We start from the raw sequence: 18,232 nt of genomic DNA on the forward strand, positions 1-18,232 counted from the left end.
TCTCTATAACCTCTCACATTCATATTCTCTCTCTGAAACCTAATTCACATACAATACATTAACTATAACCTCACAGAGATATCTCCTAAATCTGTAATTTCAACTCTGTGTACTGTTTAAGAGTCTTGATATTCTAGTTCTAACTTTTTTTTTCCAATTTGTTCCTACCACTCCCAACCCCACACAAAAAGATCTTCATTACACAAGTCTAATCCTGATAGTCCCTCAGCTTAAGGCTCAGTTTACACAGAACGGGAGAAACTACTGTAATGGGTATTTTTCAACATTGCCTTCTACTTAACTTTCCAAACCACACAACAGTCTATAACTCTAAACCTGTCCAACTCATCATATACTGAGAACACATCCTTAACTCAATCATAAGCAACTAGAAGACAAAAATTCATGAACTTTTAAAATATGTTCACATTACTATTAACACAATAAAGACTCAAATATCTCTTGACTGAATACAGAAGAACTACTTTCTATGAGAAACCTATCTACCAGCAAATGCACTTTTGACAAAGAACTGTTGTTTATAATTTCTTTCCTATAAACATTCATAGAATACTTACTATGTTTCAGGTGTTAAATAAGTCCTATCTTCAACCTTTACAATAACTGTCAAATTAGACATACTAAAATCCCATCTTACAGATTTAAAAGGCAAAACATAGAAGCATACTCGCCAGTTTCACAGTAGGAAGTGAACATGAATTCAAATGCAAATCTCCCAAGGACACTTGAGATGGATGCTGCAATCTGAACATCGCCCCTCTCCTAAGTCACCAGAACCTCCATGGTGGTGGTGGTAGAGGATGTATTATCTCTGTGGCTAAGAGTGCTGCCTTAGACAATCCTATCATGAGCCCCCATGACAGCTTTAACTCCTAGCCTGCAGTAACATCACTTACTGGAGCAACCCAAAACAACGGACTGTGTGTGGACATGATGGTCCTAGCCTCAACTCAAGAAACCTCTTAAGTATCAACTCATCCTCAGAACTTCCTGGAGGACCCCCTGAGATTTCTGTCAAGACTTTGGGGAGCCTTAGTAAAAATGTCGATACTCCCCAAAGTAATCTACATGTTTAATGCAATTCCCATCAAAATTCCAATGACATTCATTAAAGAGATTGAAAAATCTACTGTTAAATTTATATGGAAACACAAGAGGCCACGAATAGCCAAGGCAATACTCAGTCAAAAGAACAATGCAGGAGGTATCACAATACCTGACTTCAAACTATATTACAAAGCAATAACAATAAAAACAGCATGGTACTGGCACAAAAACAGACATGAAGACCAGTGGAACAGAATAGAGGATCCAGATATGAAGCCACACAACTATGAGCAACTTATCTTTGACAAAGGAGCTAAAAATATACGATGGAGAAATAGCAGCCTCTTCAACAAAAACTGCTGGGAAAACTGGTTAGCAGTCTGCAAAAAACTGAAACTAGATCCATGTATATCACCCTATACCAAGATTAACTCAAAATGGATCAAGGATCTTAATATCAGACCCCAAACTCTTAAGTTGATACAAGAAGAATAGGAAATACTCTGGAGTTAGTAGGTATAGGTAAGAACTTTCTCAATGAAACCTCAGCAGCACAGCAACTAAGAGATAGCATAGATAAATGGGACCTCATAAAACTAAAAAGCTTCTGTTCATCAAAAGAAATGGTCTCTAAACTAAAGAGAACACCCACAGAGTGGGAGAAAATATTTGCCAATTATACATCAGACAAAGGACTGATAACCAGAATATACAGGGAACTTAAAAAACTAAATTCTCCCAAAACTAATGAACCAATAAAGAAATGGGCAAGTGAACTAAACAGAACTTTCTCAAAAGAAGAAATTCAAATGGCCAGAAAACACATGAAAAAATGCTCACCATCTCTAGCAATAAAGGAAATGCAAATTAAAACCACACTAAGATTCCACCTCACCCCTGTTAGAATAGCCATCATCAGCAACACCACCAACAACAGGTGTTGGCGAGGATGCGGGGAAAAAGGAACCCTCTTACACTGTTGGTGGGATTGTAAACTAGTACAACCACTCTGGAAAAAAATTTGGAGGCTACTTAAAAAGCTGGACATCGATCTACCATTTGATCCAGCAATACCACTCTTGGGGATATACCCAAAAGACTGTTACTCCAGAGGCACCTGCACATCCATGTTTATTGCGGCACTATTCACAATAGCCAAGTTATGGAAACAGCCAAGATGCCCCAGCACTGACGAATGGATTAAGAAAATGTGGTATCTATACACAATGGAATTTTATGCAGCCATGAAGAAGAACGAAATGTTATCATTCGCTGGTAAATGGATGGAATTGGAGAACATCATTCTGAGTGAGGTTAGCCTGGCCCAAAAGACCAAAAATCGTATGTTCTCCCTCATATGTGGACATTAGATCAAGGGCAAACACAAGGGGATTGGACTATGAGCACATGATAAAAGCGAGAGCACACAAGGGAGGGGTGAGGATAGGTAAGACACCTAAAAAACTAGCTAGCATTTGTTGCCCTTAATGCAGAGAAACTAAAGCAGATACCTTAAAGCAACTGAGGCCAATAGGAAAAGGGGACCAGGAAATAGAGAAAAGGTTAGATCAAAAAGAATTAACCTAGAAGGTAACACCCATGCACAGGAAATCAATGTGAGTCAATGCCCTGTATAGCTATCCTTATCTCAACCAGCAAAACCCCTTGTTCCTTCCTATTATTGCTTATACTCTCTCTACAACAAAATTAGAGATAAGGGCAAAATAGTTTCTGCTGGGTATTGAGGGGGGGGAGCGGGAGGGGGTGGAGTGGGTGGTAAGGGAGGGGGTGGGGGCAGGGGGGAGAAATGAACCAAGCCTTGTATGCACATATGAATAATAAAAGAAAAATGAAAAAAAAAAAAAGACTTTGGGGAGCTTGACTTTTCTGCATAAGCCCTGTGTTGTGACTTGAGTATGAGTCTCCTCCAAATTCATGGTGAAACTTAAGCCCCACTGTGGTGGTATTAAGAAATAGAGCCTCTGGAGAAGTGATTAAGTCATGAGGGGTTTTTCCTTATGAATGGATTAGTGCCTTTTAAAAGGGCTGGAGGGAACAGGCATGGGCCTGTTTATGCCCTTTCATGCCTTCCACCACCATGTGAGAATGCAGACTTCATTCTCAGTGGAGGATGCAACAACAAAGTACCATCTTGGAAAGAAAAATCAGGCCCTTGACAAGACATCAAATCTGCCAACACCTTGCTCTTGGATTTCACAGCCTCTGAACTGTGAGAAACAAATTTTTGTTCTTCATAAATTATTCAATCTGTGGTATTTTGTTGAAGCAATACAGACTCACACATCTTTCTTCCCTCTTTTGTCTTCCATATTCATCAATCCCAAGAGCACACCTAAATAAACTTCCCACTGGTAATCTCCCAAGCTATGGCTTTCTACAGCAGAAGCCAAGCAATGTGTAAGTCTTAGTTTATTTGCAATGATATAACAAAATACCACAGACAGGGTAGCTCATAAACAACTGAGATTTATTTCTCATAGTCCTAGAAACTGAAAAGTCCAAAATCAAGGCACAGGCAGATTGGTGTCTGGTCAGGGCCCAATTTCTAGTTCACAGAATGGTGCCTTTTATGTGTCCTCATATTGTAAAAGAGGCTAGCTAGCTCTCTAGGGTTCTCTTTAGAAAGGTACTAACCCCATTCCTGAAGGCCAAATCACTTCTTAAAGGTCTCACCTTCCAAAACCATCACCTAGTGGCTTTGGTTTCAACATACAAATGTTGGAGGGAACACAAATATTCAGATGATAGCAGCATAATTATTATTGTATGATATTGCCCATCAACACATAATGGATACAGTCAACTTGACTTTTAAGAGACAAGCTAACTGGACTGGAATGTGTGGCTCAAGTGGTAGAGTGTTTGCCTGTCAAGTGTGAGACCCTGGGTTCAATTCTCATTACCACCCTCCCCCAAAAGAGAGACTAACTAGTTAAAAATGTAATCCTTGTTTTAGAGATTAGTCTACCTTAATACATGAAGCTAGTTAATTTCTTTATTCTTCAGAGAAAATACTGTACAAACACATATAAATTATACATTTATAGACTATGACTAAATATAATATCCATGAGAACAGGCATCTGTTTTCCTCAATGCCATTATCACTGATACCTGAAGTAGTGTCTGGCTCAGAGAGGTTGTTCAATTAGTACATATCAAGGAAATCATAGAGAAATAAAAAGCATTCCAAAAAAAAAAAAATAGCATCCCAGAAAGAATTAATAGCCCCAGCATAATAATGATTCAGACCTTGGGATCTCAAACCAGGATATTTGAATCTATGCTTTATAATAATATTTCAGAGGATGCCATAAGGATTTAATGGGTTGAGCTAATCAATGTTAATGCTTAGAGCAGCCTAGCATATAGCACACTCTATGTGTTTGTTTGGGGATTTTTTGATGGGACTGGGGTTTGAACTCAGGATTTTGTACTTGCAAAGCAGGTGCTTTACTGCTTGAGCCACACCTCCAGTCCATTTTGCTCTGGTTATTATGGAGAAGGGGGGTCTCATGAACTATTTGCACATGGTGACCTCAAACTGTGATCCTCCCAATCTCAGCCTCCCAATCAGCTAGGATTTCAGGTGTGTGTCACTGGTGCCTTGCTAATAGTTTTTAAAATTATATATTCATATAGTACTTTAAATAAAAGTGAAACCTCATTAGAGACAAAAATAATTCTACCTTCTAAAAGTAATACACAGAGCACGGCATGGAGTCTTGTGACTGTAATCTCACCTACTCTGGGAGATGGAGATCAGGAGGATCACAGTTCAAGGCCAGTCTAGGCACAAAGTTAGTGAGACCCTATCTTAACAAATTTGCTGGGCATGGTGGTATGCACCTAATCCCAGTTGCGTGGAAGAAATAGGAGGATTATGGTCAGGACATAAAAAAAATGTGAACACCTGCCAGGAAGAACAAAATCCTGAGTTCAATCTCCAGTACCACCAAAAAAACAGAAAATAAGAGTTGGTCAGGAGAGGGAGATACAGGAATTCTGGTACACTGTTGAAGGGACTACAATATGGTACATCAACTATGGAAAATACCCTCAAAGTTCCCAAAAAGTAAAAACATGGAAATGTCATAATGAAACTCCCTATATAAATATCTTAAGCAAAAGTGTCTTTTTTTAAAAACGGAGGATAGGAAGATTTTATCTATCTATATATATGACTTCCTTATTAAACTTTCCATGAAATTAAAACCAACACATATATAAGCATATGTGCAAATAAGGATTTTAAGAAACTTAATTTTCAAGAGCTAAGAAATATTTATCAGCATATAAATTTGTTGTTGTTTGAGACAGGGTCATGCTATATAGCTGAGGCTGGCCTCCGACTCTTGATTCTCCTGCCTCAACCTCACAAATTCTGGAATTACAGGTATGTGCACCATGCCTGGCTCAAACATGTAAAAAATACTTGTGTTAATATTTTAAAAGTATAAGTACATATATCCTTAAGAGACTCAAAGGAGTTAGATGTTATCAACTACCATTCCTTAGGTTCCAGGAACTAAAACATTTAAGGGAGTTTTGTAAAAACACTTCTCTAAGTAACTGGGAAAGCACCACCTTCCTAACACTCCACAATCACCAGATCCTTATTTTAGCAGCAATGCTAAAAATGAACTACAAAATGAAGATGTTACATTCCAAAGGCGTAAAACAAATTACGTAAATTATCTTACCACTAATCAACAGATTAGTCTGCTTTACAAAGATTCCCCACATGGCAAATTTAGATACAGTTTTACTTAATTTTAAAAAATTAAAAGAAAAAAACATTTTTAATTTTGCTGCTGGGCAAACCCCTTTATATTCTTAAATATAAAATCTAAAGTTTTTCCTTACACCTTATTGTTTTAAAAATTATCCTGGTGCCGGTGGCTCACTCCTGTAATTCTAGCTACTCAGGAGGCAGAGATCAGGAAAATCATGGTTTGAAGCCAGCCCAGGCAAACAATTTGTGAGACCTTATCTCAAAAAAGGACCCATCACAAAAATAGGGCTAGTATGGCTCAAAGTAAAGGCCTTGAGTTCAAACCCAAGTACTGCAAAAATATACAAATACATAAAATAAAAAATAAACCCAACAGAGCAGTGGGTGTGGCTCAAGATGTAGAGCACCTACCTGGCATGCTCGAGGCCCTGAGTTCAATTCCCAGCAGCACTCTCACACACACACACACACACACACACACACACACACACACACACGATTAAAAATAAGCCCAAGGGGGAGGGGGAATCACATTCAGTTCTTCTGCTATTTAAACGTAAGTTTTTCTCCTAGACGATTTAGAAAAAATTCATTCATAATCATCAATGTAATTAATTGATTTACGTAGGATTATTCATGGATGGTAAAACCACTGGTTTTAGGGGAACAGAATGCCACACAATCTCAAATTAGCACCTCTCAAATTAATAATTATTAAAAAAGTCACAAAGCAATCTCCATTTTTTAATATCAACAAGACAGAAGAGGGATTAAAGAATAACCATGAATTGGACAATAAAGGAAAAAAAGCAATGTTATAAAGCCCATTAATACAAAGGGAAAAGAAGTTTCTTCATAAGTTATGACCCAGCTTTGTACTGTCTTTGTATATCTCAGTCTTATCATCTGTAAAAAGGAGATATAATGATAATTTCCTGGAAAACAAACCAAATGTTTAAGATAAGAAAAATAAGTAAGATACAGAAAAGATGAAGCAAGACTGTTTCTTAGAAAAATAGGTCTTTTCCAGTGGTGGGTACCAGTGGGAGGATGAACACAAGGAAAGGGGGAATGAGGTGCAGAAGGTGGATGTATTTTGTATCCATATATGAAAATAGAAGAATGAAACCTCTTGAAATTGTTCTAAGAAGGAGGGAAGGGGAAGAGGGAGAACACTGGAGGGGGAAAATGTAAGCACATGTGTAACTATCACAATATATCCCCCTGAACAACTATTAGATGCTAATAATTTTTTTTTTAATTTTTAAAAATAAAAGACTGTTTCTTAGAGATAATTTAAACATACAAAAATATTTAAACAAACAAAAACAGATAATATAAAACTGGACATGGAGATATGCCCTGTAATTCCAGCTACTCAGAAGGCTGATGCAGGAGGCTCACTTGAGACCAGGAGTTTGAGACCAATCAAGGCACCCAAACAACTAAAAACAAAGTATATAATAAGCCTATGAGAATAAAAGATCCCATTTGCAAAAGCAACAAAATTTTAAAGATATGAATAAACATAACAGGAAGTATGCAAGGCCTATGGAATAGGAACTATCAACTCTTTTTGAAAAACGTAACAAAATGAACAAACAGGTATATACTACATACTTATAAGGCAGGGCTCAATATTATAAAGCTATCATCCCTCAAATTAATCTATAAATGCAACACAATTCAAAATCAAAATGCCAGTAAGATTTTATGTGTGTGGAAGGGAGGAACCTACAAAAATCTTCTGAAATTCATCTGGGCAAGAAAATGCATAAGAATAGCCAAAAAAAATGGGAATAGAAAATTAATGAAATGAGCTGGGCGCTGGTGGCTCACACCTATAAATCTTAGCTACTCAAGAGGCAGAGATCAGGAGGATCGCAGTTCAAAGCCAGTCCGGGCAAATAGTTGGCAAGACCCTATCTCAAGAATACCCATCACAGAAAGGACAGGTGGAGTGGCTCAAGGTGAAGGCCCTAAGTTCAAGCCCCAATACTGCAAAAAAAAAAAGAAAAGAAAATTAATGAAATGAGTCCTTCCTTAACGTATCAAAATTAGCTATATTATAATAATCAGAAAAATCATGGTATGTGCAAAAACAGATTTCTCCCCCCAAATCAATGAAACAGAACACAAAGTAGATATGAATATTATGAAAAAATATAGCATATGACAAAGTTGTTATTTCAAATCAGTGGTGAAAGGAGGACCTCTTCAAAAATGGTATTAAAATATGTTTTTTAAGTTGTATCAGAATACTACAAATGACTAAATCCCAAAATACCAGATTTATTGAGAAGGTAATTCTTAAAAAGCTGCATAACAGAAAACAGTAGAATAGTTTTAGATGAGAAACACATCTTACCTAAGGCAGCAAACCAAGAACCACCAAGTAAAAACAAAGGACAGATTTGATTACAGAAAAAGGAAAAACTCCAGACAAGCAACAGATTGGGAAATACTGACAATTTTAACAAACAAAATGTCAAGTCCTGTCGTAACACTAATAAGAAAAATAATACATTAGAAAAATGGGGCCAACATGGTAAAGCACTCCTGAAATTCCCAGCACTCAGGAGGCTGAGGCAGTACTGTGTTAGGAGTTGAAGACAACTTGGGCTACACAGTGAGTGCAAAGGATAGCCTGGGCTAAATAGTGAGACCCTGACTCAAGAAACTGAAATAAAATAAAGGAAAAATGGGCAAATATAGGAAGACAAAACAAAGGAAATCTAAATGCACAATAATATATATACAATTTGATTAAAAAAAAGTACCATTTTTTTGTCAATCCAATAGTCAAAAACTTATATATGGAAGCATTAAAAAAAACTTCACTGAACACACTGTGGTTGAGAATGTAAATTAATAAGTATGGAGTGGAAAATATCAAATTTTAAAAGGAGAATATCTTGGAACCATGTTTGTAAGACTATATATTAAATACAAGGATGTTCCTTCAATATTATTTGAAATTGTGATTTAATGACAATAACTTCAAGTGTTCATCAATCTGAAAATAAAGACTGGGGATACAGCTTATTGGCAGAGCACTTGCCTAGCATGTGCAAGGCCCTAGGTTCAATCCCCAGCACCACAAAAAAAAAAAAAAAGGAAATTATAGTATAACAATACTGTGGAATAATACATACCCACAAAAAGTGATCTACTTATCTGTCCATCCTAGCATAAAACAATGATCATGAATGGAAAAAATCAAGTTACAGAAGCATGTATAGAAATATGGACCCATTTATTGGAAAAGTAAAAGGCTGTGTCTATGCATGTGAATGTGAAAACATAGATCTGTTGATATGATACAGAATATCCTAAACTGTTAACAGCTGCCCCTAGAAAGAGGGAGTGTGAGGCTACAGGGGAAATATTCAATAGTTCTGGGACTGGAGGTGTGGCTCAAGTGGTAGAGTGCCTTCTTTGCAAACATGAAGCCTTGAGTTCAAACCCGAGCCCCCAAAAACAGAGAAACAACTGTATGCATTTCTATATTTAAAAAAAAACAAAAAAACAACTTGGCTTTAGGAGTCTTTCTCTCATTTCCTGCATGGAGAACAGGAAACATTTCTTTCTTTCTCTCCCTCCCCTCCCCCCATACTTTATCCTGTTAAACTAAATCCTTGCTAAAACCTCAAAAAATATTAGCTTTAGTGCCTTGCCTTTGTGAGCTATCTGTAGTTGGCCACAGATGGCATTTTTTATTTCTATCATCATCTTTGGCCACATTCCTACAGTGTTAGCAGTCATGCACAATGCTTACAACACAGAGCAGGCACAGAATAAATGAATATTCTTGGTTAATTCTGGACATTTCATCTGGATGTCTCATAAGTACCCAAAATTCAAAATTAATTGTTTCAGGTAATGGATTACCTTCCCCCACAAATCTCTTTCTTCTGTATTTTCCCCATTACTGACTTCCATCTTAGTGTCTCTCAAACAAGAAACTTTTATGTTTTCAGATTCCTCTCCCAGACAGGCAATACATCTTTAATCCATGCCAATTCTACCACCTAAAATCTCCACTGAATCTACCCTCTTTTCCATCTTCTTGGACTACTTCATGGCCTCCAAATTAGTCTTATTCTTCACTGTTCCTTCTCCCTTACTGGTTCTAAGAGTGATCTTTCTAAAATGCATGTATCTCTCTTACTTAAAATCTCAGCAATGAGAAAAAGTCTGAACTCTGCTGTATGACATTCAAGGATCCTCACGATCTAGCCCCTGTGAATTTTTAGTCTTACTTGCCTTCGGTGCCCTCTTTATATCCTAATAAGGAATGAAAACAAGACTAACAACCAAACTGACCTCAACTCTCCAACCTTATCACCTAGCTGTTCAATACCTAGAATGACATCATCATTCACCAGACAAACTCCCATTTATCTTTTTTTGGGAGGGTGGAGGTGAGTAAAGTGTGAAGACCGAACGGAGGACTGACACTTGGTAGGAGTATCTTTACCACTGATCTACTCCCTCTATTGATCCTTTAAAAGTTGCAGACATTTTGCCAAGCACCAGTGCCTCACGCTTGTAATTCTAGCTGCTACTCAAGAGGTAAAGACTGCGGTTCAAAGCCAGCCCAGGCAAATTGTTCATGAGACTCTGTCTCAAAAAAACCCTTCATAAAATAAGGGTTGGTGAAGTGGCTCAAAGTGTAGGTCCTGAGTTCAAACCCCAGTACAGCAAAAAAAAAAAAAAACCAAACCTCAGACATTTCATCTTCTAGGGAGGCTTCCCTCACCCAAAACTCCTTCCCAATACCCACTCTGCAAGTACCTTACCCACACACATCAAATATAATCCTTTCTATTGTAACTCATACATCTTTCCCTCCACAAGTCTCTTCGTTCCTCAAAAGCAGAGCCTTATATGAACTACTTCCACATCCTCTGTGCCCAGGAGAGCACCATGGGCCTAGATTATAGCAGGTGTTCAATGATTTTTACTAAACCCAGTTTAAATATCTCTGATATTTGAAATTCTAACCAAGACTAGAATTTGAAAATTTTGTTTACTTCAGGATCATTTCAACTTTCAACCATCAAAAAACTTTTTTTTTTTTTTTTTTTTGCTGGGCGTCGGTTACTCACACCTGTGATCCTAGCTGGAGGCAGAGATCAGGATGATCGCTGTTCAAAGCCAGCCCTGGGCAAATTATTCATGGGACTTTATGGGGGGGGGTGGGAATCACAGAAAAGGCGAAGGCAGGGTGGCTCAAGTGGTAAGAGCACTTGACTATCGAGTGTGAGGCCCTGAATTCAAACCTCAGTGTTGCCAAGAAAAACAGAAAAAAGATGTTTTTTTTTTTGGGGGGGGGGGGTCAAGTTACCTTAAAGTGGCACAGTGGAAGCATTAATATACAATTAACATGCATTAATAATTACAATTAAAGAAAAAAGGAGGGCATGGAAGTTCTATTAGAAAGCTACGGTCAACTAAGTACCTCTAGGGAGAATTTTCTTTCTTCTCTGCTTCTGTTTCAGCTTCTTCAAACCTATAGTTTGCACATGGTCAGTCTGGTCTCACCAGTGTCTCTCCAACTCTTCCACTTCAGGCCCCAGCACTGACATGCAATTTATCTTATTACCTAATTCAAATTTCTGAGGAGGTTTTTTTTTTTTTTCCTTTCATTTGACACTAGGCTACCATGCCCTATTTTTCTCTCTGTGGCCAAACTATGGATCCATTGCTTTTCTTGAGTACTATTTCAGAAGCTCTGGGACTAATTAGTTACCACTCCCCCAACCCTTAACTCAACGCTCTATTTTTATTTCCTTAAACCATTTCTAGAGCACACTGCTAAAATAATTTTTCAATTTTTTTTTTTTGAGGTACTGGAGCTTGAACTCAGGGCCTTCACCTTGAGCCACTCCACCAGCCCTATTTTTGTGGTGGGTTTTTCGAGATAGGGTCTTGTATAACAATTTGCCTGGGCTGGCTTCGAATCGTGATCCTCCTGATCTCTGCCTCCTGCATAGCTAGGATTACAGGCATGAGCCCAGTGTCCAGCATACTTTTAAAAATAAGCCTTGCCAAGACTTGTTCACAGTGAGGAAAATACTTCTACATACATACTTCTTTACTGATCTATACATTCCAAATATACAGTTAACAATCTTGGGTTAGGGATGTAGCTCAGTGGTAGAACAGCTACATGAGTGAAGTCTTGTGTTTGATCCCCAGCACAGACCCCCACTCCCCCACAAAAAAAATCTTATTTCTAGATGTGTACAGATTGTTATCACTGCTCAACAACCATGGCCTTAAAAGCATTTTACAAGCTTTTTGTGAAACTTCCCATACACTGTATACACTGTAAAGAAATGAGGTCACTGGTGCCGATGGCTCGCACTTGTGATCCTAGCTACTTGGGAGGTAGAGATCAGGAGGATCCAGGTTCAAAGCCAGCCCTGGGCAAATAGTCCATGAGACCCTACTTGAAAAAACCCATCACAAAAAAAGTACTGGCAGAGTGGCTTAAGTGGTAAGAGTGCCTGCCTAGGAAGTGTGAGGCCCTGAGTTCAAACAACCCTAGTGATGCCAAAAAAAAAGAAAGTGAGTAGTCTAGCTAGGCATGTTGTTACATGTCTTTAATCCCAGCTACATGAGAGGCAGGAGGCTGGAAAGTTCAAAGCCAGTGAGGGCAAACTTAGACTCTATCTCAAACAAACAAACAAACAAACAAAAAAGGAATCAAAAAAGCTAGGGGCAAGTGATAGTGTGCTTGCCTAGCAGTTCACAATAACACACACAGAAGTCCAGACATGACCTGGTTAAAGTCTATCCCATAATATCAAGTAACTTTATATAAGGATAAGCACATACAATGGCAATCTATTACTAACCAACAAAACCTGTTTTCCTTCCCCCAAACTAACACCTTCACTAGGTAATGATTGAAGAAGGCCACTCTCTGAATAGTTCCCATGTTGGGGAAAGAAGGGCACAGGCCAAGAGACAGACACTCTTAGGTTGGTTTCCAGTAAAATCATATTCAGTGCTATTAATCTCCTGCTTGAAAACTAGGAAAAAATCAAATTAAATGTCTATTTTATCTAGGAAGACATCACACTGTCATTAAGATCAAATTTAGCAGAATGAGAATACTACATACATATTTGAAAGGAGAGGACAATTTATTCACTGAAAAGACTGAGCTATTTCCAGATTCAACATTCACTAGAAAGAAGCAGTGTTAGGAGGGAATAGGGGAAATTTATGTGATAGTAATCATTCAGAAGATCTGATGGGAAAGATATTGTCAAATGCAAACTGTCCTCATATCTCTTAGCACAAAAGGAAAGATTTCTATTTTAAAATCAGGTAGGTGTTTTAGTTAGCCAACCTGTTTATTAACTATCCTTGTCAGTGACTCATTTTAGTTTCATCTGTATGAATAAGCAGCTGACTATAATATCACATATCACAACTATCAGTTTAGACTATTGTTAATAAACATAGTTTTTTGGTTGGACTGGAGCTTGAACTCAGGACTCTGTCCTTGCAAAGCAAGTACTCTACCATTTGAGCCACACCTCCAATCCATTTTGTCTGGTTATTTTGAAGATGGGATCTTGAGAACTATTTGCCAGGCTGGTCTCGAACCTGGATCCTCCCAATCTCAGTACCTAGATTCCAAGTAGCTAGGATTACAGATGTGAGCCCCCAGCACCCCACCATAAACATATAATCTTAACGGATCTATTTTCAAGGACCGAAATTGGTGCAGTTTAGAGTGTTGATGTTGTCTTTAAATGAGGCTTTAAATGAAGGTGTTAATAGGAAGCTTTCATTAAATGAAAACACTAAAGGGCAGGGGGTTACTTGTATCTTTCCTTAGCAAAATTTTCCAAGTTTTAAAAGACAATGTTAACTACAATGTCTTGGAGAAATGTCCCCAAACTCTAAAAAGATGTAGGTCCCTATTCTCTTCCTATAATGAGAGCAGTAAGTCAAGAAAACACCTATTAAATATGTGTGTTCCTAAAGCACAGTGGACTTTGATTTCTTTCCAAAGGAGAAATTTCCAATGATCTTCAATGATGTGCCTATTTACACCTGTCAAACTAGTAAAAATGAGAAAAATGAACCAGCACTAATTTCTTCACCTTTCAGACAGTTGAGGCTACTTAAACGTAACAGGCCAAGAATTTACATTATGGAAAGCCATAAAGATAACACAGAGAATTAAAAGCTCTAGTTTAAAAGCCCCAGTACTGGTGGCTCATGCCTATAATCCTAGCTATTTAGGAGACTGAGATCAGGAGGATCACAGTTTGAAGCCAGCCCAGGCAAATAGTTCTGGAAACACTCTTAAAAATATATAACACAAAAAAGGGACAGCAGAGTTGCTCAAGTGGTAGAGTGCCTGCCTAGTAAGTGTGTGGCCCTGAGTTCAAACCACAGTACTGCCAAAAAAAAAAAAAAGTTAGGAGGACAGGAGGCAAAAGGTAGTATGCAATGAATTTTTCACGTTTCAGAGGAAGAAATCACTAAAGTTGATACATTAAGAAATGTAAATTCAACCTTTTTTTTTCTTTCTTTCTTTTTTTGCAAAACTGGGATGCAAACTCAGGGCCTATACCTTGAGCCACTCTACCAGTCCTTTTTTTATGATGGGTTTTTTCCGAGATAGGATCTCACAAACTATTTGCCCTGACTGGCTTCCAACAGCGATCCGCCTAATCTCTGCCTCCTGAGTAGCCAGGATTATAGATGTAAACCACCAGTGTCCGGCCTATGGACAACTTTTAAACTAATACATGCAACCTTCAGAAGAATCAGAAATGAACTGACAACAGTAGTGACCTGTGGAATTTTGGAGAATGAAATGGGACACTTTTTATACTTTCCTACCATTTGTATGTAGTCATTTTTAAATCTAGTTCGTCAAACTGTCAACAATCAGACACCTTTTTAAAAAATTCACTAGATTTCATTCTTTGCATCTAATCACTCATGGGCTGTTGACTTTATAAAACAGAACACACTCACTTGGGAAGTAGAGATTGGGTGGATTATGGTTCGAGTCCAGGCATGCCAGGTATAAACACAACACAGTATTCAAAATATACCTAGCATGAAAGGGGCTGAGGGCTGTGGCTCAAGTGGTAGAGTGCCTACCTAGCAAGCGCAAGGCCCTGAGTGCCAACTCCAGTACCACCCCCGTCCACCCCCCAAAAAGAGAATATACTCGTAAGTGAAATATCTCATCTATCAAAATTATTGGTAAGGGTTAAAAAACAAAAAAAGCAAAGGTTTTTGTTTTTGTTTTTTTTTTCTTCTTTTTCATCTTGCTAAGTTCATGGCTGACTATGAACCAAAATGGTCAAAACAGCTCTTGTGACAACTACAAATTTTAAAAAAGAAAAATACATTTCTTGGAATTGTTTTAAAATCGAAACCACTTTTACCTATGTTTTAAGTAAAAAAATTACATAATACTGCCCAATATAACTCCTATAAATTACTCCTGAATGCAGACAAGGTTAACAGAGGCCAGCGGCTTCCGGATCACAAACGAGTAAGTCCTTACATCTAATCAATAAAACATGTAGGGTTTATGTTTTCTTTGAAATCAAACAAGAGAGGTGATTTGAAAGTTTGCTATCTTCACTGATCCTCTCAGGAATGTGAAAGTATGCATTGCAGTTTCAACCTTGTAGTTCATGAATTTTTTTTTTAAACAATTTACTTCTGCCTAGACAAGCAGTAAGACAAGCCAAAGCAACCGGGTTTTCTGCTAATCCTTAGCCTCAATCATTTATGCTCACATTAGGCTCACCTATAATTATCTCAAAAAAAAAATTTCAACCACAACTGATTTCAAAGAACGGGAGTACTCTGCGTCACTGGTGATGGGATATGACTGGGGATGATTTCAGGAGTAGATTATTTCTGATAAGCACAGGAGTTACAGTTTAGGTAATCACACGAGTAAAGATCACAGAATTTAAAGCTATGTCTCTTCCTCTTCTGACCTTGCAATATCTCTTACCCTATTGAATGGCTTTTGAAACACTGACAAAGGGTTCACAAAGTGTTTATGCACACATTTGACATCTAATCCTGGCGATACAAAGGACCTAAAACAATCCTTGAAAACGCATCAACTTTGTTCTTGAGTATAGCACCTAAGTCTACTACACTGGCAGCCTGACAACAGTCCAGATACATGTCATGAGTTCTTGCTTCCACAGCGAAGATGTAAACCTGACTTAGAAAAACCGGAGGCTTCGGGCCTGGTGGTCATGGCAAAATCCAGCTAACTGAAGCAGGCCAGTCTTCTACACCCATAGCAAGCGGAGTTAACTGAGGCAGCCCTTGGGATCCTCAACTCAATCCCAAATACACCCAGGCGAGTGACGTAAAACATCTGCAAGCCTCTCAGTAGACGAGTGTCTCCTCCCCACCAGGTGCACCTAACTCTGCTCCAAGAGTCCTTCAAGGACTCCACAGTATCCCTCAACCTCCGAATCCCCAGCGCCGGGCGCCACGCCCGGGATACCTTCAAGCCCGCGCCCCCTTGCTCCGCCGGCGATCACCCGGTCACCAGCACCCCTGACCCCGAGCCGGCCGCAGCGCCTCCAGCCCTTCGCCCTTCCTCCTCCGCTCCCACTCCCCTCCCGAAGACACTCACCCTCGGTAGTAGGCTTTCACTCGGACCTGGTGAGAATGGTCCCCGCTGCCGCCGCCTGCAACCGTGTGGGACATGGTGCTGCTGTCCCTCTGGGTCGGCATCTCCTCACTCCCCCGCCTCGACGAGGGAGGCCGAGGGTGCCGCGGCGGAGAGCGCCGCCCGAGCCCGACGGAGAGCCGCAGCCGCTCGCTAGCTCGTCTACCTGCCCGCCTCGCCCGCGGCGCCGACCCAAGGGTCGCCTTGCCGGGACAGCCGGAACCGCGCAGCTCCTCCCACTGCCTGCGGCCGCCGCCGCCACTACCGCCGCCCGGGCCCTGCCCGCCTCCCCGCCGCGGTCCCTCCCACTTCGTACGCTCTCAAGGCCCACATTCCGGCGCAGGGCGGGCACAACCATCGATCCAGCTCAAGGAGCCTGGATGCCGAACTGAACCATCCTCAAGGGGGGGAAAGAAAGGCAGGAGAGAGAATGAGAACCGCTGGTAGTAACACAAAACACACCGAGATGGGCTTTCCGTGGGAATAGTGGTAGGAAACTTCCAACTGTATTCTGTAAAAAGCCCTTTACATTCGGTAAAAATGGCAGGAGACAATTTCTACGGCCTCTCACCCCAATTTCCCATCTTGGTCGCGTCCGCTATCTGCCTACTTGGCATCCGGGATTGGTTTGCCCAGCGGGTTTCTGGGATTTGGAGTCCCGGTGGGATTCTGGGATCGTACGTATGCTGAGCGGCTCCTGCTGATAGTCTGACTGTAGCGTGTTCTGTAGGAACCTTGGGCGTGGAAATCCTGAACACAGCATGGGTATCTGAGGGCACTGTAAATCACTGGGCTTCGTCACGATCTAGACTTTGTTCTCTGACGAATTCTCCATGCCAATTGCGTAAATCATCTAAATTATACAGTTCCTTTTTGTGGGAACGAGATTTGATTACCTGCTCAGCATAGTCTCTTTTATGGAAAGAACTTAATAATATACACAACAAATGTATTCGTGAATGTAATAAAGGAAGAAACTCGATTAGAAAATACGATAGAAGACAGACTTTTCTTCCTTCACCGCTGCCATATGTAGGCCTCTGTGTACTGTCATGGCATACAACAGGTGCGCAATGAATACTTAACCAGCCAATCAGTCAGTCATCCATCAGCATTTGTTCTACTCACCCTGGCTAACCAAGGATCACAAAGAACCTGTCCTGGTAAACTACTCTCTGACTTTCCTCGGATCTTTGCTCTATCTCATGACTTACACTAAACTTACAGATAGCATGAATCCAGGCACCGTATATCCTGGTACCAACACGTACTACAAGAATTGGAATAATAAAAGAAATAACTTCCTTCATAATAATAACTAAGATTTGGGGGCCTGACTCATCAGTTATGTGTGACATTGAGCTTGTATGACCTTCTCCAACTGCCACAAACTTGGAGTGTATGCTCTTAATGAAAACTCCCATGGAATAAGTTGGTACCGGATTTTTTGACAATGGGGACCTACATGAGCATGTTACATATGGATTAATTAGCTATGGTATATAACTTCCATCTAAAGTGAGGCAGTCAATTTTTAAATGGATTATTGGAAAATTTGATATGCTTGTGACAAATTTGAGATTATGTAATGCTGAAAGAAAATAAACTTACTTCATATACAGAGTGAAAATTTATAAAGAAATGAAATGTAAGGCATGAAAGACTTTGTTTTAAATTCTTGTTCCTTAGCACTTTTGGAAAACCCTTCATCA

The 18,232-nt window shown here is 39.5% G+C and overlaps 1 protein-coding gene across 1 annotated transcript in view; it reads right to left on the reverse strand.

Annotated features, from left to right (window-relative positions):
* Nucleotides 1–16,803, reverse strand: part of Prkci (protein kinase C iota) — a 67,027-nt gene extending 50,224 nt beyond the window's left edge. The window contains exon 1 of the mRNA XM_074073802.1: nt 16,485–16,803. Within this exon, the coding sequence (XP_073929903.1) occupies nt 16,485–16,585 (101 nt within the window). The 5' untranslated portion in view covers nt 16,586–16,803. The remainder of the gene's footprint in view (nt 1–16,484) is intronic.
* Nucleotides 16,804–18,232: the final 1,429 nt, after the last annotated feature.

Source organism: Castor canadensis, chromosome 5, assembly GCF_047511655.1.
Source record: "Castor canadensis chromosome 5, mCasCan1.hap1v2, whole genome shotgun sequence".
In the NCBI taxonomy this organism is placed as follows: Eukaryota; Metazoa; Chordata; class Mammalia; order Rodentia; family Castoridae; genus Castor; species Castor canadensis.